Here is a 20038-nt window from a genome sequence, read left to right on the forward strand (position 1 = left end):
TAAAAAACCTCAGAAAGTGAAAATTTCATGCCATGGGACCTTTAAATAAAACAGGGTGCCCACTCACACCTGATTGTCGTCCCATTGATTGAAAACACCTGACTCTAATTTCACCTTCAAATTAACTGCTAATCCTAGAGGTTCACATACTTTTGCCACTCACAGATCTGTAATATTGGATCATTTTCCTCAATAAATAAATGACCAAGTATAATATTTTTGTCTCATTTGTTTAACTGGGTTCTCTTTATCTACTTTTAGGACTTGTGTGAAAATCTGATGTTGTTTAAGGTCATATTTATGCAGAAATATAGAACATTCTAAAGGGTTCACAAACTTTCAAGCACCACTGTATAACTGTTAACTTGCTATGTGTATGGTGTATCAAACCCCCCCACCCCCTTTTTTAAAATGTATTTATTTTTATTTAAAAAAAATTGAGCATTGCTGTTGTGTTTGCGCCAGAGATGGACAAAGTACCCAACTTCATTACTTAAGTCAAAGTACAGATCCCGCTGGTCAAATGTTACTCCGATCCAAGTGAAAATTGTCCAATCAAATTTTTACATAAGTTAAAGTACTGAAGTACTTGCTTTTAAAAATACTTAAGTATTAAAAGTACATTTTCTGTCAAAACATTGTTGTATTTTTTACACAATGCTTATAATACCTCATGCCTCTGAAGCAACCGACTGGATTATTTCATGAATTCACAAAATCAACACATGCTGGGGGTCATTGTGGCTCAGGTGGATAAGGCGCCATACCATAAATCCAGGGACCCAGGTTCGATTCCAACCTGACGTCATTTCCTGATCCCTCCCTGTCTCTCTCTCTCCTGCTCATTTCCTGTCTCTACACTGTCCTATCCAATAAAGGTGAAAAAAGCCCCAAAAAAATCTTTAAAAAAAAAAATGAACGCATGCTGTGCATCATGGCGGTTTAATGTTAAGCTAGCTAGTCAGTGAAGCTCCACCTGACATAATAGCAAACTCTTTTCAAACTCAAAATCATATTGGGTTGCTAACGTTACTAGAAAAGAAAGATTTCTACATTCTGTTTATTTGGCAAGATTATGCTAAAACATATTTCTGAAAGGACTTCAGATAAGGGCGGCACGGTGGTGTCCGTGTGGGTTTCCTCCGGGTGCTCCGGTTTCCCCCACAGTCCAAAGACATGCAGGTTAGGTTAACTGGTGACTCTAAATTGAGCGTAGGTGTGAATGTGAGTGTGAATGGTTGTCTGTGTCTATGTGTCAGCCCTGTGATGACCTGGCGACTTGTCCAGGGTGTACCCCGCCTTTCGCCCGTAGTCAGCTGGGATAGGCTCCAGCTTGCCTGCGACCCTGTAGAACAGGATAAAGCGGCTACAGATAATGAGATGAGATGAGACTTCAGATAAATTAACGTTATTCATGTTAGCGTAACTCTGTTTTTACATGCTAACTAACAGTGTCCAAGTTAACTAGCTATGTGTTAACGTTAGCCGTGGACAAGGCTACGGCAACTTGGTGGGCAAATCCATAGAAAGTCATTTGACTAACCAGACTGCATAGCTACTGCAACGTTATCGCTAGCTCTAAAAGCACAGACAACTTCACTGCAAGCTTTCTCTTGGAATAAAACGTTTATATCCCTCAATATGCTTCCACAGGTCGGACAGCGAGTTTTTGTAGGCCGTGATGTGGTTCGTTTTAGGCAAACAAAGCAAACATTTAAAATGAAATGAATCTTTAATCCTTTCAGAAAACTGAAACATGGGTTCTAGGTCTGGCCATGAGTGCGTGCGTTCTCCAGAAGAACCGCCTCCTTCCATTCTGCCATCAACTGATCGAATTCAAATAATGCTGATCTTGATTTTATACAGTCTATAGATGTGACGTGACCCTAGTGATTACTGATAGACTGTCTCAGTGTCACCTGCAAAAAACCCCATCACGTTTTAGAAAAGAAAAGAAAAAAACATCCACTTTCAAAGCTGCTTCATAGTAACGAGTAACGAGGAGCTTGATAGAAATGCAGTGGAGTGAAAAGTACGATATTTGCCTTTCAAATGTAGTGAAGTTAAAGTCATAAGTTTCCAAAAAAAAAAGTACTGAAGTAAAGTACCGGTACAGATACTCAAAAAGTGCACTGAAGTACAGTACTCAAGTAAATGTACTTCGTTACTGTCCACCTCTGGTGTTTGCCTTGTCCGAACTTGAAATAAAAACATATTTAAAAAAGAAATAATAATACTAATAATATGTTATGTTAAGGGCGGCACGGTGGTGTAGTGGTTAGCGCTGTCGCCTCACAGCAAGAAGGTCCTGGGTTCGAGCCCTGGGGCCGGCGAGGGCCTTTCTGTGTGGAGTTTGCATGTTCTCCCCATGTCCGCGTGGGTTTCCTCCGGGTGCTCCTGTTTCCCCCACAGTCCAAAGACATGCAGGTTAGGTTAACTGGTGACTCTAAATTGAGCGTAGGTGTGAATGTGAGTGTGAATGGTTGTCTGTGTCTATGTGCAGCCCTGTGATGACCTGGCGACTTGTCCAGGGTGTACCCCGCCTTTCACCCGTAGTCAGCTGGGATAGGCTCCAGCTTGCCTGCGACCCTGTAGAAGGATAAAGCGGCTAGAGATAATGTGATGTGTGTGTGATGTTATGTTAACTGCTTTTATCTCTGTATTGTTCTTGTCCTGCGCAGACTCACTGGACTCAGGTGGAGACTATAGAGCTGGTCAATGATGGCACTGGTCTGGGTTTCGGCATCGTCGGGGGTAAAACTACCGGGGTCATTGTCAAGACCATTCTACCTGGTGGTATTGCTGATAAGGTAAGGTGAAGCATGTTGTGTGAGGAGTGTTAAATGATGTGGTCCTCAATCTCTCCACTATATCGATTATCATACAGGAGATACATGTGTTTAATGTTCTCATTAAAATCCATCTCTCTCTCTCTCTGTCTTTTTCCTTCTCATTCATTCTCTTACAGGATGGTCGCTTGCGCAGTGGTGATCACATCCTGCGTATCGGGGACACTGACCTATACGGTTTGGGCAGTGAGCAGGTTGCTCAGGTGTTGCGGCAGTGTGGCAACAGAGTCAAACTACTCATCACCAGAGCAGCCGTGGATGATGCGTCCCCTGGACCTGTAACCCTGCCAACAGTCACTGAGCAACAGGTGAAACTGAAGGATGCCTGAACATGGCATCACACAGACACTGTACGTGGTGTTGGAAGGAGTACTTCACTGTCTGCACAGTATTTATATTTACAGTGTCCTCCAGAATTATCATAAAAAATTAGCAATAATTATTTGGATAAAATCATTCTTAGACACATTATTTTAAAAAATCCACTAAAACTTTGAGTTTTTAAAAATAATATATGTTATCGGGGCGGCACGGTGGTGTAGTGGTTAGCGCTGTTGCCTCACAGCAAGAAGGTCCGGGTTCGAGCCCCGTGGTCGGCGAGGGCCTTTCTGTGTGGAGTTTGCATGTTCTCCCCGTGTCCGCGTGGGTTTCCTCCGGGTGCTCCGGTTTCCCCCACAGTCCAAAGACATGCAGGTTAGGTTAACTGGTGACTCTAAATTGACCGTAGGTGTGAATGTGAGTGTGAATGGTTGTCTGTGTCTATGTGTCAGCCCTGTGATGACCTGGCGACTTATCCAGGGTGTACCTCGCCTTTCACCCGTAGTCAGCTGGGTTAGGCTCCAGCTTGCCTGCGACCCTGTAGAACAGGATAAAGCGGCTACAGATAATGAGATGAGAGATGAGATATATATCATCCATAACCACTTATCTTATACAGGGTCATGGGGGGCAAGCTGGAGCCTATCCCAGCTGACTACGGGCGAAAGGCGGGGTACACCCTGGACAAGTCGCCAGGTCATCACAGGGCTGCACATAGACACAGACAACCATTCACACTCACATTCACACCTACGCTCAATTTAGAGTCACCAGTTAACCTAACCTGCATGTCTTTGGACTGTGGGGGAAACCGGAGCACCCGGAGGAAACCCACACGGACACGGGGAGAACATGCAAACTCCACACAGAAAGGCCCTCGCCGGCCACGGGGCTCAAACCCGGACCTTCTTGCTGTGAGGCGACAGCGCTAACCACTACACCACTGTGCTGCGCATATATATTATATATAATTGATACCCTTTCGGAATCTTTTGAAATGAATGCAAACAAATTGTTTGCTCTTAGTCCCAAAGAGTGTGTTGGGGAAAGGTTGTTAAACTTACCCTTGGGGTACAAAGATGAGGTTGCACATCTGTAAACCCTGTGGTTAGAAGTGAAGTGTGAAGATCACATGCACCGACCTAAGAATATAAGGAGTGAAGCAAGATCTCACTACAAGTATCTACAAGCTTGTTGGACAGACTAACAAGGAGCAACTCAGTACTGTTATTCTTTCCAAGCCAGACATCATAAAATATTAATGACGAGTTCGGATATACACTGGTCTGTGTTTAAGCTTAAAATGTCACTTATAGTACAGAGTCAGAGTACAGTTTTGACAGTAGTCCCAAATCACAGCTTCCTATTAATGCACTCGTGATAATATGTTTATCGTTTCTAGAGTAACAGCTCATTCACAGGGACTTGTATAGTGGATGTGCCACATAATCTACACCTCATAATAAACAGATTAAAAATGTCGTTGAGAAAAATGTACAGTCATTGATCTGGTGAAGTTTCTTATCAGTAGATATTTATTTAAGTTATAGAAGGAGTCTCTTGTGTCTCGAGTCTCTAGTATCGGTACTCCATAACAGCCAGTAAGCTTTCTGCCACAGGAAAGTTTTTGGGATCGACGAGTTTGCACTTGCTGGCTTCTCTGTAAAATGACAAGCTGCAAAAGAGAGAAAAAAGAGAGGCTGGTGAGAGCGTGACTGTTTATAGCTGCTATAATGTAAGCAATAAGTGTTTCATGGATATTCCACAATGTTATGTATAACAATGCTTAAAAGTTGGATGTGTCATTCTTTAATTAACAAAAAATTTGTAAAACGCTGTGGTATGAGAAGTATATATCACTTTGGGAAATGTTGTTATTAGAAATTATTCTACATACAGGACACTTTTGATGGAAGAAAAACTTGTATAATATTCCCGTCTAGCGGGTTTCATTCATTTGGTTTGATAGCATGCAGTATTGTTAACATATCGCTTATTCTACTTGTATTACATCACACTACCCAATGGAGAATGAGCGTTGAATATGGTTTATGATCTTGTATGGTTGTCAAGACAACATGGCATCACGCATCAGAGCCGATACGAATATTTAATGAGAGTTTTCTGCTGCGCCTATGCAGAAGCATTTCTTTGTTCCCCGGGAAATAGAAAGACGCACTGAACACCCGAAACGCTACCAAAACTTCATTAGATATTCTTTATGCATTTTTACAAGAGAAAAACATACCAACGGACATCGAAAAACTGGACAAGAGACACGTTGGAGATGTACGGTAAAACTTCCGCGCTAGCAAGCGACTTACAATTTGTCATCAATCATGGCTGCCAAGTTTGCTTCATTAAATACAGAAGATTTTGAGAGAATTTTGAAAGAGAAAGACGCGTTGAACACCCAAAAGGAATGTGTATATATTAGAAGAAGAAGAATGACCTACCTACCTACCTACCCACCCACCCACCCACCTTTGTTTTCATCATGGTGTCAGATCACGGAATCCAGGGACACATGTCTGCCCGGGGGCATTTTGAGTTATTGACAGATTCAGAAAGTACAGTTTCTAAGCTTTCCAATGATGCCTTCCATGTGGAGATCTGACAATATTTGAAGAATGTGTGGCCTTTTGAAAGTGCATCCCTCTTAAAACAGAAAAGGGAGAAAATCGCCCTCAAAGTTTTCCTTCTCAGCTACTCTGGGTGTAGGGCGGGCACATAATGCTGCTCATTTGCATGACATTAAGGAAAGCTCTACCCCCTACTAGCTAGCACGATGCTACTTTCATGTAAACAAAGATCACCACGTCAATTTTCCTTCCATACAAAGTATGCCCAAAACAATTATGAAGTACAAAAATAAGTCCTAAAGTATACTTTAACAGTTTGTGGTTGAAAAATTACTCACACCGTAAGAAAGAAAGATAGCACGATGATGACACAACTAACACAACGCTAGTTTCATGTAACCGAACCACAACACTCTCCGTTACATGCAAAAATAACCACACAACCTTAGATTAATAAACTTACCCCATCAGAAAGAGAAACGTCGCCTTGCACACATCAATGTCTCTGATGGAATATGTAGTCCTAGAACACTTCCTTTTGGTTGCGTTTTTTTTTGCTAGAAATGGTTATCTCCGATGTAACTACCGTGCGTCTGTTTGCTTCGCGGTGTTTGCTCCTCTGCGCTCTGTTTAGCTTGCTCATTCCATAGTGAAATTACATGCCTGTATGCAGCTTAAGTAGCCACGAGCTCAGCTCGTATCATACAGCTGATTGGCGAAAAAAAAAACAAAAGACTTAAATCATCATGTGAATGGCCCATATGGTAATTTACCCACACCCCCCAGCAGGCTACAGTCCTGACAAAAACGAGACAATTTGCAACAAAAAATGTATGCTTTTCCAACAAAACAATCTATTATCTGAAATACTGATTGCATTCTTCAAGATCTCAACTTGCACATGATGGAAAAAAACGAAAATCACAAATTTCGAAAAAAAATGCTTCTTTTGCGATTTTCTCGGATTCGTTTCGGCCGACATGCGTCCCTGGATTCCGTGAGGTGACACCATTAAGCTAGCATGATATTGAACTCGTCTTCGACTCGTTCAGTATCATGCTAGCTGAATGGAATATATGTGATATACCACTCAACGCCAGCCAGTATTATTTAAATATTCAAGCTTGTTGAGGATGACTTATAGTGTTTTAATCCTTACATAATTACCTGCATTTACTACACCATGCAACTCACGTGTAATTACCTGAGTAAGAATGTCGTGTTACAGATAATAAGACACGTGTATATTTATATACTGCTGCACTCACATCTGTAAAAGTGTATCCGTCCTCAGTTGTTACTTTAGAGTAATCAGAGGGTTTGGTTTTTTTGGAGAAACCTGATGTAAATTGAGATAGAGGATTACTTTTCCAATCTGCTCTTCTGTCCTTTTGTGGCAGGACCGTGAAGAAGAGGAGCAGGATACATTTGATGTAAGTCTGACAAAGAACACTCAAGGTCTCGGCATCACCATCGCAGGATATGTAGGAGACAAGAACTCTGGTGAGATATAGTACAGACAGATTTGCCGATATTTTTATGAACTTTGTTACGCTTTAGATTCATGTCAGGTAATTTCCGAGATTTACATAACACAGCAACAAGCCAGTGAATTTTAAAAGTGCAAACTGCTGTGCACAGCAATTAACTTGAGTTATTCTCAGCTCGTTGGAGTTGACTTATTCATTGCTTGCTCACTGGTGGTGCTAATCTCTTCTTTCAGCTTTCCCACTGTTAAGGCCTCTGCATGCTCGTGCGACAAGGCTTTCGCAGATAGCTTTTCGCAGACAGTTGTAATTTATTGTTGAGCGGGGAGAAATAGGCGTGCGCGATGTTATTCACCGGCACAACGCAAGGGGGCGCGAAGTCGCTAGGAGTAGTTGGTGGGTGTGGTTAGTGGAGTGTTTATCCTCCGGTTACTTATAATGACTAGAACTTTTTTTTTTTTATAATGGCTAGAACTGGAGTCGTATAGATGTACGTACTTCCTCAATCAACCGCTCTTCGTGCTGCTCCATCTTCGCTCGTGTTTTTAAAAATGCCGGTCGTGAAAACAAACCAAACCGGGAAAGTAGGGAAGCGGAAGTGCGTGTACAGCGGACCAATCAGAGCCCTCTTGTCTGCGGCGCTGTCTGCGAGGCTTCTGCGGTGGTCACAATTTTTGGGAGGTGCGCGCAGAGTGTCTGCGAAGGTGGGGGGGCTACGCAGACACTGTCTGCGAGGACTGGGTTGGCAGCATAAATTGGCCTTTACTCTTTGCTTATGTTGTGCTGTGCGCGATTTGTTACAGAGACCTCTGGGATATTCGTGAAGAGCATCACCGCAGGAAGTACTGTAGAGCAAGATGGCCGCATCCATGTTGGAGATCAGATCATCGCTGTGAGTTGGTCATGAAAACCTGCTAACATGTCAAAGCACGAACATCACAAAATTAAGAAAGTTTGCAGTATCCTGCACTAGCTTTAAAGCAGATAGACAGAAACTTTATTTTTAAATGCATTTCTGAGTGGATAGTACCTCCGTCCTTGACTCTTGTATGCTGCATAAATGGGAATAAAAATATATATTTTTGAGAGTTAAAATCGACTGCAAAGTTGGCATTCGAGCTGCCCCGCTGAGCCAGCCAGCCCTGAGTGCGTGACGTCACAGCGGGAACCGGTTTTAAGGCCGAGGCCTTTGACAGCTATAGACCAAAGTCATATCAATAAAAATTGATGGTGAAAGTAAGAAATCCCGTCACCGACTTGCTCAGCTAAGACTGATTTGACTTCACTGATTGTGGGTTGACTCTCATTAAAACAGGATGGGTGTTATAACTTATGCAACATACATGTACATGCATGCATTTTCACTGATAAAACGTAAAAGGCTAATTAAATAATCAGATGAACTGAGACAATCACATTCTGAAGCAAATTAAATAATCTTATACCGGTAACTTAAACACACAATACAGTAACATGGATTCATCTAAATGCAGGTAAACAACGAGTTGTTTTTGTAGTTTTGTATCCAAATGAGAGTCGGAGCTTACCCGTCTGTGTTCTCGCTTCTTGAAGGCCAATCTTGTGGCCGATTGTTTTGAAACAATCTGACTTTCAGTTGTTCGTTCAGTTCTCCGTTCATTCGCTTCTTCCACGTAAGGGCGAGACGGCAGCGAAATATCCAGTGCAGAAATCAGACGGCTGCTCCACTCATTCTCATTTTCTCCATACTGAGTACTCCGCCATTACTGCTCAGCTCAGGCAATTACTAAAACACGGGACGGAACGGGACGTCACTGGTTTTAGCAACAACCTCATGGAGGTCACATCCCATTCCATCCCGGGTTTTACCAACAACCCTTGGCTCACACTCCGGGAGAACTGGTGCAACTGAACTTACTTTCCTTTTAAAAAAAAACAATAAATAAAATTAATACTTTCCTTTTCTTGTAGTTTTCTTTAATTGTTGGTACTGCACCCTCTTTCAATACGGGCTTATAGCCAACACTCCTCAGCAGATCAGAGGTCTCGTACGAGTCTTCAGTAAAATGTGCAGAGCAGAGGAGAGACCACTTCATAGGCGCCCAATGTGCCCGTGAACTTCTCGCAAACCGCGTCCAAATCTTTGCAGTTTGAACATTCTTGGGCCATGAATGCAACGTAAATCCACCTTCTGTCGTGTTGCTGCAGCCGCCAGCAACACATCTACGTGTCATGGCGATAAATTAGCTCAAAATGGAGGATCGGAGTTGCAGTCAGCTCTGTGTTTAGTATAGCGGAAATGGCGATGAGACCGATAGACTTCCTGCTGTGACGTTACGGATGTCAAGGTCATTCACTCAGACCGCTACCTATATGAATCACTTTAATCATAAAAATTACTATATTAGATTTATTGTTAATGCTTAAAACTATTCCTGTGCTGTTCTTGAGGTCTCAAGGCATTTATAAACAAAAGTGAGGCCACGGCTCTGCGTATCTGCTTTAAGCTTCCTGTACTTGTTAGCAACATCATCCGGAAATCTAGAGAAACAAAGCATCTTGAGTTATCAGATAACATTTCTGGAACGGTTTGTGAACATTTTTTGGCCAAATTGTCCCTTTATATAACATAGCTTGTTACATATCTTAATATCGTTTAGTTTCTGATTTACATTGAGTAACATGTGCAGTGCACACAATTTGTCTCTGTGTATAAGAGTTTTTTTTTTGATGTGGTGCACGAGTGTGTATGCGTGTGTCTGTCTGTCTCAGATTATCTGTGTGCAAAAGCAGATGGAGGCATTCTTTGATATAAACAAGTCTTCAGTTCTGCTCTTGATCCCGTTCTTCTGTTGTTGTTTTTCTGTTTTGTGTTACTCATGCTCATGTCTGCCCTCTGCAGGTGGATGGTGTGAACATACAGAGCTACACTAATCAGCAGGCAGTGGAGCTCTTACGTCACACCGGTCAAACGGTCAACCTCAAACTTGTCCGCCACGGATTTAGACCGGAAGATACGCTCCTGCCCATCACGCCTGTGGCCACTGAGGCTAAACCAAGACAGGAGTGTGTCACCATGGACAGCATGCATGGTAACTGTAATATTACATAGATATCTAAGTGACTCTTCGCTGAAGAGTCATCAATCTAGCCAGAACAGCAACCAATAATTAAACACATTTATCTACAGTGTGTATTAAAAAGATCTTTTCAGATTATAGCTTTTTTGTGCTCCAGAGTGGGGTCATATCTTTTTATTGTAGGCCTATAAAAAGGAAGTTTCCTGTTTTAAGTTTTTTTTTCTGCGTATGTGTGTGATTTTATGTGCCTGTGAATGCATTTTTTCCCCCTTTGACCACATTAGATTTAGACCCCTAGCCAAACCTAGCCTGGAGTTTACTCATTTACTCATCCCATCATCTTCTCCTCTCCTAGCCTGTGATTACTGAGGCACAAGACGAAAGGAAAACACAAGCCAGTCATAAGGCAGAATACAGCACTGTGTGCGTCTTTATCTCAGAATTTCAGAGAGGCTAGAGAGGGATAAAAATAGAGGGACGTGAATGAGATTTGTGTTGCTGCCCAGACTTTAATCTGTATCTACAGCCTACTGCATTAATATACATTTTTGTTTGTTTGTGTGTGTCCGTGTAGACCCTATGGAAGCATCCAGACATGTAGCTGCTGCTGCTGTTTTGCCGTGCACGCCTGAACGAAAGAAAGGTTCTTGAAGTGGTCATTCAACTTTGCAAATCGTAGTGCTTTACTAGTATGTTCATTCCTGCTGTGTTGTGGGTTTCCTGCAGGCATCATACTGAATATCGATGAGGAAGAGGAGCTGCGAGAGAAATGGCAAAATGCTCTCAGTCCTAGCAATGAAGTTATTGTGAGTCATTTCTCCTGCCTATATATTTACATACCACTTTTCACACACACACACACACACACACACACACACACACACACACACACACACAAATAAAAAAAAAACCTATTCACTTACATTTTTAGACCTTATAGCAGGGGTGGGCAATTATTTTTTCCATAGGGCCACATGAGAAACAGAAAATTTTGTGGAGGGCCGGACCATAAGGCTGAACTAAATTCTGCATAATATTAATTGTATTTCTTTATATAAAGCAATAAATATCATTGTTTTTACAAGCTGCTAAGACTGGTAAGAGTATGGAAAAAACGAGGTTGCCTTACAAAAAATGTCATTTATTCAATCAAATTTCCCAAAACAATGGTTAACAAAATGTGAACGTTTGTACCATTTTTTTTTTCAGTCACATTCACCCCAAAGCACAATAAAGACATCACAATATTGTCTTTCTACTCCAAATATCAAACAAGATACATCATATTATAATAATGATGCCCACATTTGTAGTCTAATCACCTCATTTGGTGTTTTTTATTTGTTCAGTGAGAGAAATCTAGTCTCTGTTGGTCTTTAACGAGTGCATCAAAGTCAGGTTGAATGTCTGAGGTGGAGATGCGAAGCACAGCTGACACATGATCATCAGTCCATTCGGTGTAGGTATCAGATCTACAGATCGGCTCGGGCTCTGGCGCCTGCTGGTGACGTCACACTATGTGATTGGCTGGACCGTTTGAAGGATGACGTACAAGTTTGTGGTCAGTCTGGACAAATTACGGAAGCAGTTATCGCAGGATTAGGTTTCGTGGGATTTCATGTCATGTTCATGTCGCGCATTGCGTTTTTGTTGAACACAACTTCAAAATAAAAGCACTGCACATTCAGTCCATGCATGAGGTAAAATTAGAAAATACGTTTATTTTGTAATTTCTAATTAACCTTACGCGGGCCGGTCAGAATGAACCAAAGGGCCGGATGCGGCCCGCGGGCCGGAAAATGCCCAGGTCTGCCTTATAGTGTATTCCTTTATTGCTGTGGGATTAAAAAAGGAAAATGGTATTCACTTTGGTTCTCATTTGAAAAATGTTTGAGCCTGCTTAACGTTATCATTTTGACTGGCCCCGCCCACTTTGTTCAATTCCATCATTCAGCACCTGAACTGAACCTTATTGATGTAGGTACAATTGCGTTATTAAATCAGTCTCATACAATCAGTTTCATAAAATATCAGTTCATTAATTTTACTAATCAATATTTCTATTAATTATTAAATTAATGAATGAATTACTGTAGTGATGCACTAGATCAGTGAAGGCAATGCGAATTCTTTGATGGCAGAGGACGGCTTCAAGTAATACTGCAGCAAAACAGACAAGACACAGTTTCTTGTAAATATCTAATTTATTCAATTTTAAGTTCTCAATTTATTTTAATTTTAAGTTCTCCCACTTAAAAAGATGAGAGAGGCCTGTAATTTTCATCATAGGTACACTTCAACTATGAGAGACAGAATGGGGGGAAAGAATCCAGGAAATCACATTGTAGGATTTTTAATGAATTAATTGGTAAATTCCTCGGTAAAATAAGTACACTGGTGCTTGAAAGTTTGTGAACCCTTTAGAATTTTCTATATTTCTGCATAAATATGACCTAAAACATCATCAGATTTTCACACAAGTCCTAAAAGTAGATAAAGAGAACCCAGTTAAACAAATGAGACAAAAATATTATACTTGGTCATTTATTTATTGAGGAAAATCATCCAATATTACATGTCTGTGAGTGGCAAAAGTATGTGAACCTTTGCTTTCAGTATCTGGTGTGACCCCCTTGTGCAGCAATAACTGCAACTAAATGTTTCCGGTAACTGTTGATCAGTCCTGCACACCGGCTTTGAGGAATTTTAGCCCATTCCTCTGTACAGAACAGCTTCAAGTCTGGGATGTTGGTGGGTTTCCTCACATGAACTGCTCGCTTCAGGTCCTTCCACAATATTTCCACTGGATTAAGGTCAGGACTTTGACTTGGCCATTCCAAAACATTCACTTTATTCTTCTTTAACCATTCTTTGGTAGAACGACTTGTGTGCTTCGGGTTGTTGTCTTGCTGCATGACCCACCTTCTCTTGAGATTCAGTTCATGGACAGATATCCTGACATTTTCCTTTAGAATTCACTGGTATAATTCAGAATTCATTGTTCCATCAATGATGACAAGCTGTCCTGGCCCAGATGCAGCAAAACAGGCCCAAACCATGATACTACCACCACCATGTTTCACAGATGGGATAAGGTTCTTATGCTGGAATGCAGTGTTTTTCTTTCCCCAAACATAACGCTTCTCATTTAAACCAAAAAGTTCTATTTTGGTCTCATCCATCCCAAAACATTTTTCCAATAGCTTTCTGGCTTGTCCACGTGATCTTTAGCAAACTGCAGACAAGCAGCAATGTTCTTTTTGGAGAGCAGTGGCTTTCTCCTTGCAACCCTGCCATGCACACCATTGTTGTTCAGTGTTCTCCTGATGGTGGACTCATAAACATTAACATTAGCCAATGTGAGAGAGGCCTTCAGTTGCTTAGAAGTTACCCTGGGGTCCTTTGTGACCTCACTGACTAGTACACACCTTGCTCTTGGAGTGATCTTTGTTGGTCAACCACTCCTGGGGAGGGTAACAATGGTCTTGAATTTCCTCCATTTGTACACAATCTGTCTGACTGTGGCTTGGTGGAGTCCAAACTCTTTAGAGATGGTTTTGTAACTTTTCCAGCCTGATGAGCATCAACAATGCTTTTTCTGAGGTCCTCAGAAATCTCCTTTGTTTGTGCCATGATACACTTCCACAAACATGTGTTGTGAAGATCAGACTTTGATAGATCCCTGTTCTTTAAATAAAACAGGGTGCCCACTCACACCTGATTGTCATCCCATTTATTGAAAACACCTGACTCTAATTTCACCTTCAAATTAACTGCTAATCCTAGAGGTTCACATACTTTTGCCACTCACAGATATGTAACATTGGATCATTTTCCTCAATAAATAAATTACAAAGTATAATATTTTTGTCTCATTTGTTTAACTGGGTTCTCTTTATCTACCTTTAGGACTTGTGTGAAAATCTGATGATGTTTTAGGTCATATTTATGCAGAAATATAGAAAATTCTAAAGGGTTCACAAACTTTCAAGCACCACTGTATTTGGTCACCTAAAAACAAGCAAGATTTCTGGCTCTCACAGACCTGTAACAACTTCTTGAAGAGGCTCCTCTGTCCTCCACTCATTACCTGTATTAATGGCACCTGTTTGAACTCGTTATCAGTATAAAAGACACCTGTCCACAACCTCAAACAGTCGTACTCCAAACTCCACTATGGCCAAGACCAAAGAGCTGTCAAAGGACACCAGAAACAAAATTGTAGACCTGCACCAGGCTGGGAAGACTGAATCTGCAATAGGTAAGCAGCTTGGTGTGAAGAAATCAACTGTGGGAGCAATTATTAGAAAATGGAAGACATACAAGACCACTGATAATCTCCCTCGATCTGGGGCTCCACGCAAGATCTCACCCCGTGGGGTCAAAATGATCACAAGAACGGTGAGCAAAAATCCCAGAACCGCACGGGGGGACCTAGTGAATGACCTGCAGAGAGCTGGGACCAAAGTAACAAAGGCTACCATCAGTAACACACTACGCCGCCAGGGACTCAAATCCTGCAGTGCCAGACGTGTCCCCCTGCTTAAGCCAGTACATGTCCAGGCCCGTCTGAAGTTTGCTAGAGAGCATTTGGATGATCCGGAAGAGGATTGGGAGAATGTCATATGGTCAGATGAAACCAAAATAGAACTTTTTGGTAAAAACTCAACTTGTCGTGTTTGGAGGAGAAAGAATGCTGAGTTGCATCCAAAGAACACCATACCTACTGTGAAGCATGGGGGTGGAAACATTATGCTTTGGGGCTGTTTTTCTGCAAAGGGACCAGGACGACTGATCCGTGTAAAGGAAAGAATGAATAGGGCCATGTATCGTGAGATTTTGAGTGAAAACCTCCTTCCATCAGCAAGGGCATTGAAGATGAAACGTGGCTGGGTCTTTCAGCATGACAATGATCCCAAACACACCGCCCGGGCAACGAAGGAGTGGCTTCGTAAGAAGCATTTCAAGGTCCTGGAGTGGCCTAGCCAGTCTCCAGATCTCAACCCCATAGAAAATCTTTGGAGGGAGTTGAAAGTCCATGTTGCCCAGCGACAGCCCCAAAACATCACTGCTCTAGAGGAGATCTGCATGGAGGAATGGGCCAAAATACCAGCAACAGTGTGTGAAAGCCTTGTGAAGACTTACAGAAAACGTTTGACCTCTGTCATTGCCAACAAAGGGTATATAACAAAGTATTGAGACGAACTTTTGTTATTGACCAAATACTTATTTTCCACCATAATTTGCAAATAAATTCTTTAAAAATCAGACAATGTGATTTTCTGGATTTTTTTTCTCATTCTGTCTCTCATAGTTGAGGTATACCTATGATGAAAATTACAGGCCTCTCTCATCTTTTTAAGTGAGAGAACTTGCACAATTGGTGACTGACTAAATACTTTTTTGCCCCACTATACAATAACAGACCAAAGCTGTGTGATTACTGTGCGCACACTTGAAACAACCTTAGGTTTAAATAGAACTTTTCACATAAACTAATCAAGCTAAGACTAGCTGTTGCCCAAATGCCAGCCTTACTTGGGACCGCTCTTGCGTAGCGGCTGAAGGAGTTCGTCGATGATCCTCCGTTTCTGCGTATTCTTCTGAAGAGTGCGGAGCACAGCTTCAGTTCAGTTTAATGCAGCTCTGCTATGTTGCAGAAGTCCCTTCCGGACGGGATCTCATTGATCCAGAAGGTCCTTGGTTGAACGTTCATTGGTTGAAGACGTGGAGGGAACCGCTCGCTTCTAAGCTTCCTAATTTGTGTTATTACAGTGTAGTAATAACGGTATCCGGTTTCACACACAACAAAAGCAAAACAACGCGACTGAGGTACTTTTAACCGTGGCCAGTGGTCCGTACAACAACGTGTGCTTGTTCCTTTGTTCCTTTGTTTCTGTCTGCAGGTAGTAGTATCTCTTTAGTACCAACAGTGACTCGGTCAGAGAGAGCGAAATCCGCTCAAACCGCCCAATTTATAGGCGAGCTTGCGTTACGATTCACAGTAGTATGCTACCCAATCATGGCGCAGTGAAAGATGAGATGAGGTGGATATTGTACGGGGCAGGAAGTGAGGGAGTTATGGGAGACGTACTGTAGTTGTGGAGATGTGCTGCACCTACATTGAACAGAAAAAAAATGTTTTTATTGTAATATAGCATTCAATGGAAAATCAATAAGGAGTCATTTTAAAGTAATACTGTAAAAAACATCAATACGAGACATGATAGCACAACAGTCTTCATGAATCAGAAACATTTTCATTCATTAAATGATAGATTTGTTGATAAATTGTGTAACGTCTGCAGTAGTTACGTACAACGCACTTGATAGTGTTCATCCACTGTACAAGCAGCAGTTATTAAACAGGTGTGTGTGTGTGTGTGTGTGTGTGTGTAGGTGGTACAGGTAGAGAAATTCAGTGAGAGCAGTGGACTCGGGATCAGTTTGGAAGCGAGTGCTGGTCACCATTACATCTGCTCCGTTTTACCCGAGGGACCCGTAGGACGTTCTGGAAAGCTGTACAGCGGAGACGAACTCCTCGAGGTGCAGTTCCACTCAAAACCATCATCATCATCATCAAACTTGTTTATCACTGATATTACCAATGTCTTTGTTATTGATGTGTGTAGGTGAATGGTATACCTCTTAGAGGTGAGACACATCAGGAAGTGGTGAGCATTCTGAAGGAGCTGCCTGTGTGTGTGTGCATGGCCTGCTGTAGGCCCGCCCCTTTGCCTTCGACTGACAGTCAAACTAGCCAACCACGGCTGGAAGAAGTGGCTACAGAGTCGACGGAAAAGGTATAATAAACGACTGTGCTTTTAGAAATTAATGAAGAGGTACTACTTAATGACTCGTACATTTTAGTCGGGACCAGCTTATTTTGGAGCATTTGTATTTTTAAATGACTTTTTTGCATCTTGTATGCGTATTCATCTTCAAGACCAGTCCAGTTTACTAGGTGACAAATTTACACTGCAAAAACTAAAAATCTTAGGAAGTTTATTTGTCTATTTTCAAGTCAAAACATCTAGCCACCCTTATTATAAGACATAATTGCCCAACAAGCAAAACCTCATTTAGCTAGAAAGGCTAGTTTTTCGACAGTCCATCTTGAAAATCTTGTATAGACAAAATGTCTTGAAAAAGTCTTATTTGGAGCACCTTTGAAAATAAAACAAGTTTTTTTTTTTTTTAAACAAGTAAGTACATTTTGGACATTTGTCAAATGCGGTTCATCTTGTTTCAAGAAAAAAAAGTATGCTTGTTTTGGGAATAAATGAACTTTACTGAAATCTTTGAATCTTTCATTACAATTCAACTCCACCTTACTAGCGTGACCAGACGTCCCGGTTTTACCGGGACAGTCCCGATTTGGGGTTGTGTGTCCCGAGTCCCGATAAAAGTCTGTCGGGACACGGATATAGTCTGGCTAACGCGACTTCAAAGCTCTCCGAGCATTTGGTCTGGCCAAGATATTAAGCCCAACCGTTTCCCAGAGCCCGTGGTTGACCCGCCTTCCTGAAATGCCTCAGTTTGCTACTGGTCGAAGCCAGAAAAGGCTGTGACGAAGCTTAAACCAATCACATCACTCTTTCCTCTGACGTATGCGACACGACGGGGCTAACTGGTAGATTAAACTCTTACCGAAGCCAGTCGGGAGCAAGGCGAAAGCGTCCTTCCTTTCAATAAATACCTCCAGGGCTGCTCTTTGCTCCGTTTTCAATGAGAACTTCCCGTTGAATGCTTTCAATACAGCATCTATGCGTAATAGATACGGAAGCGTGAATGAAGCGTTTCCCGCATAGATTCTGTAAACAATCTATGGCTTCCGGTCGCAGTTCTACTACGTCAGTGCCTTGAACACGCCTCTACCCAGGGCCGTTGGAGATGCTCAAAGTTGATTGGTTCCCGATTTTTCGGGAGCTTGGAAGAGCTGTAGATAGCTTGCCTGGCCAGACTAAGCTCGCAACAGGCCCTCATGTTGCGTCACGCTTAGGATGGGCGGGCCCAGGCTAACACGGATATGTCCCGGTTTTCGCCACTCACGACGTTAGCAGCGTGGGAATCATTAGCGGAGAAATGTCTGCATTTACTATTTTGATGAATTGACAGGAATCGCAAACTTTCCTGGTTACTGCCCCCTGGCCCTGTGGCATGGGTGTTTATTTAGCCACATTATTCCAGACAACAGAACGTGTTGCCATGCAACAATAAAATAAACATTAACTGGCGCGAATGTTCTTTGTCTAGCAGCTAGCAGCAGTAATGCCGTAGCAATTATGCCGAAAAGAAAATGCACCTTTTCCAGAGATTTTCAGGGCACCTACCCCTTCCTCCAAGAGGTGCAGAACAATGCGCACGAAGCCGACTGCACACACTGTAAGTAAATATACGTAGGCTAATGCGTTTTGTTTCGGGTGGGTGGATTAACAGTCGCCTTAGCTTTGTTCCTGTGCTTTGTTCTTGTACTGAGTTGGGTAGCCTATGTTGCAAATGCTGTGCGCTCCTGCGGGGGCTTTCCTCGGGCTGTCGCCCCTCTCCTCCTTTATTGCTGTTTTGTTTGAGTGTATATTCTCAAATCACTCGTCTCTTTTTTGTTTCTGTTTAACATACCATTCTGACAGTTTGGCCATATTGAACAGCTTGTTCACTTCCATTAAAGTGTTCACTTTTGTACACATCTTCTTGCTTTATTCATTCAGTAGTGGGGAATGGTTAGTAAGGTTGATTCTGACCTAGGCTATGTTGAGGTCACATATCTACTTTTTAAGTTCATGCTATAGTGCATACAATTTTAGAGATCTAGCCTACATGTGCATATGCATTCTTCTTGGTGTTCTCACAAACAGGTGGAATAAATCAGTTTAAATTTGGCCTATGGACATAGCCTGGCCTATTCTCAGCCATTACAAAATCTGCTGTCTGACCATAATTTAACTGATCTGTATACCACTATGCTACTAGATAACAAAATGCCTGTTTGTTTTATTTCATGTGAGATGTTGATAAATGTGAGCGTCAACAAAATGATAAGAGCACCTCTCTGAGTGTCACGTTTACGTAAAAAAAAGGTGTGCGTGCACGAGCATGGTCGCGCGCAAAAGTGTCCCGGTTTCAGACTAGGGAAATCTGGTCACCCTACACCTTACATATCCTAAGTTTACTGCGACTGTTTTCTCAGTCATTCAGAGTGAGCTCCTTCTAGATGCTGTACATACTCTAGACCAGACAAGTGCCTTCAAAAAGGCTATGAGTGAGTGGAAGGCGTTTTAGGCCAAGTTTACATTAGACCGTATCTGTCTCGTTTTCTTCGCGGATGCACTGTCCGTTTACATTAAAATGCCTGGAAACGCCGGGAAACGGGAATCCGTCAGCGTCCACGTATTCAATCCAGATCGTGTCTGGTCCGGTGCTGTGTAAACATTGAGAATACGCGGATACGCTGTGCTGAGCTCTAGCTGGCGTCGTCATTGGACAGCGTCACTGTGACATCCACCTTCCTGATTCGCTGGCGTTGGTCATGTGACGCGACTGCTGAGAAACGGCACGGACTTCCGCCTTGTATCACCTTTCATTAAAGAGTATAAAAGTATGAAAATACTGCAAATACTGATGCAAATACTGCCCATTGTGTAGTTATGATTGTCTTTAGGCTTGCCATCCTTCCACTTGCAAGTGGTGAGTGACTTGCGCATGCCCGATATGCACTGGGATCACACACACAGCGGCTCAGTCCC

The 20038-nt window shown here is 42.2% G+C and overlaps 1 protein-coding gene across 7 annotated transcripts in view; it reads left to right on the top strand.

The window, feature by feature from the left end:
* LOC132883413 (multiple PDZ domain protein) overlaps positions 1-20038 on the top strand; it is a 135816-nt gene that overhangs the window by 58609 nt on the left and 57169 nt on the right. For all 7 annotated transcript variants that reach the window (XM_060917031.1, XM_060917032.1, XM_060917035.1 and 4 more), the window contains exons 7-15: positions 2682-2810; positions 2969-3157; positions 7150-7252; positions 8040-8128; positions 10118-10307; positions 10870-10938; positions 11022-11101; positions 16695-16841; positions 16928-17098. In XM_060917031.1, coding sequence (XP_060773014.1) covers positions 2682-2810; positions 2969-3157; positions 7150-7252; positions 8040-8128; positions 10118-10307; positions 10870-10938; positions 11022-11101; positions 16695-16841; positions 16928-17098 — 1167 coding nt within the window. The remainder of the gene's footprint in view (positions 1-2681; positions 2811-2968; positions 3158-7149; positions 7253-8039; positions 8129-10117; positions 10308-10869; positions 10939-11021; positions 11102-16694; positions 16842-16927; positions 17099-20038) is intronic.

The sequence above is a fragment of the Neoarius graeffei genome, chromosome 3 (genome assembly GCF_027579695.1).
Source record: "Neoarius graeffei isolate fNeoGra1 chromosome 3, fNeoGra1.pri, whole genome shotgun sequence".
In the NCBI taxonomy this organism is placed as follows: domain Eukaryota; kingdom Metazoa; phylum Chordata; class Actinopteri; order Siluriformes; family Ariidae; genus Neoarius; species Neoarius graeffei.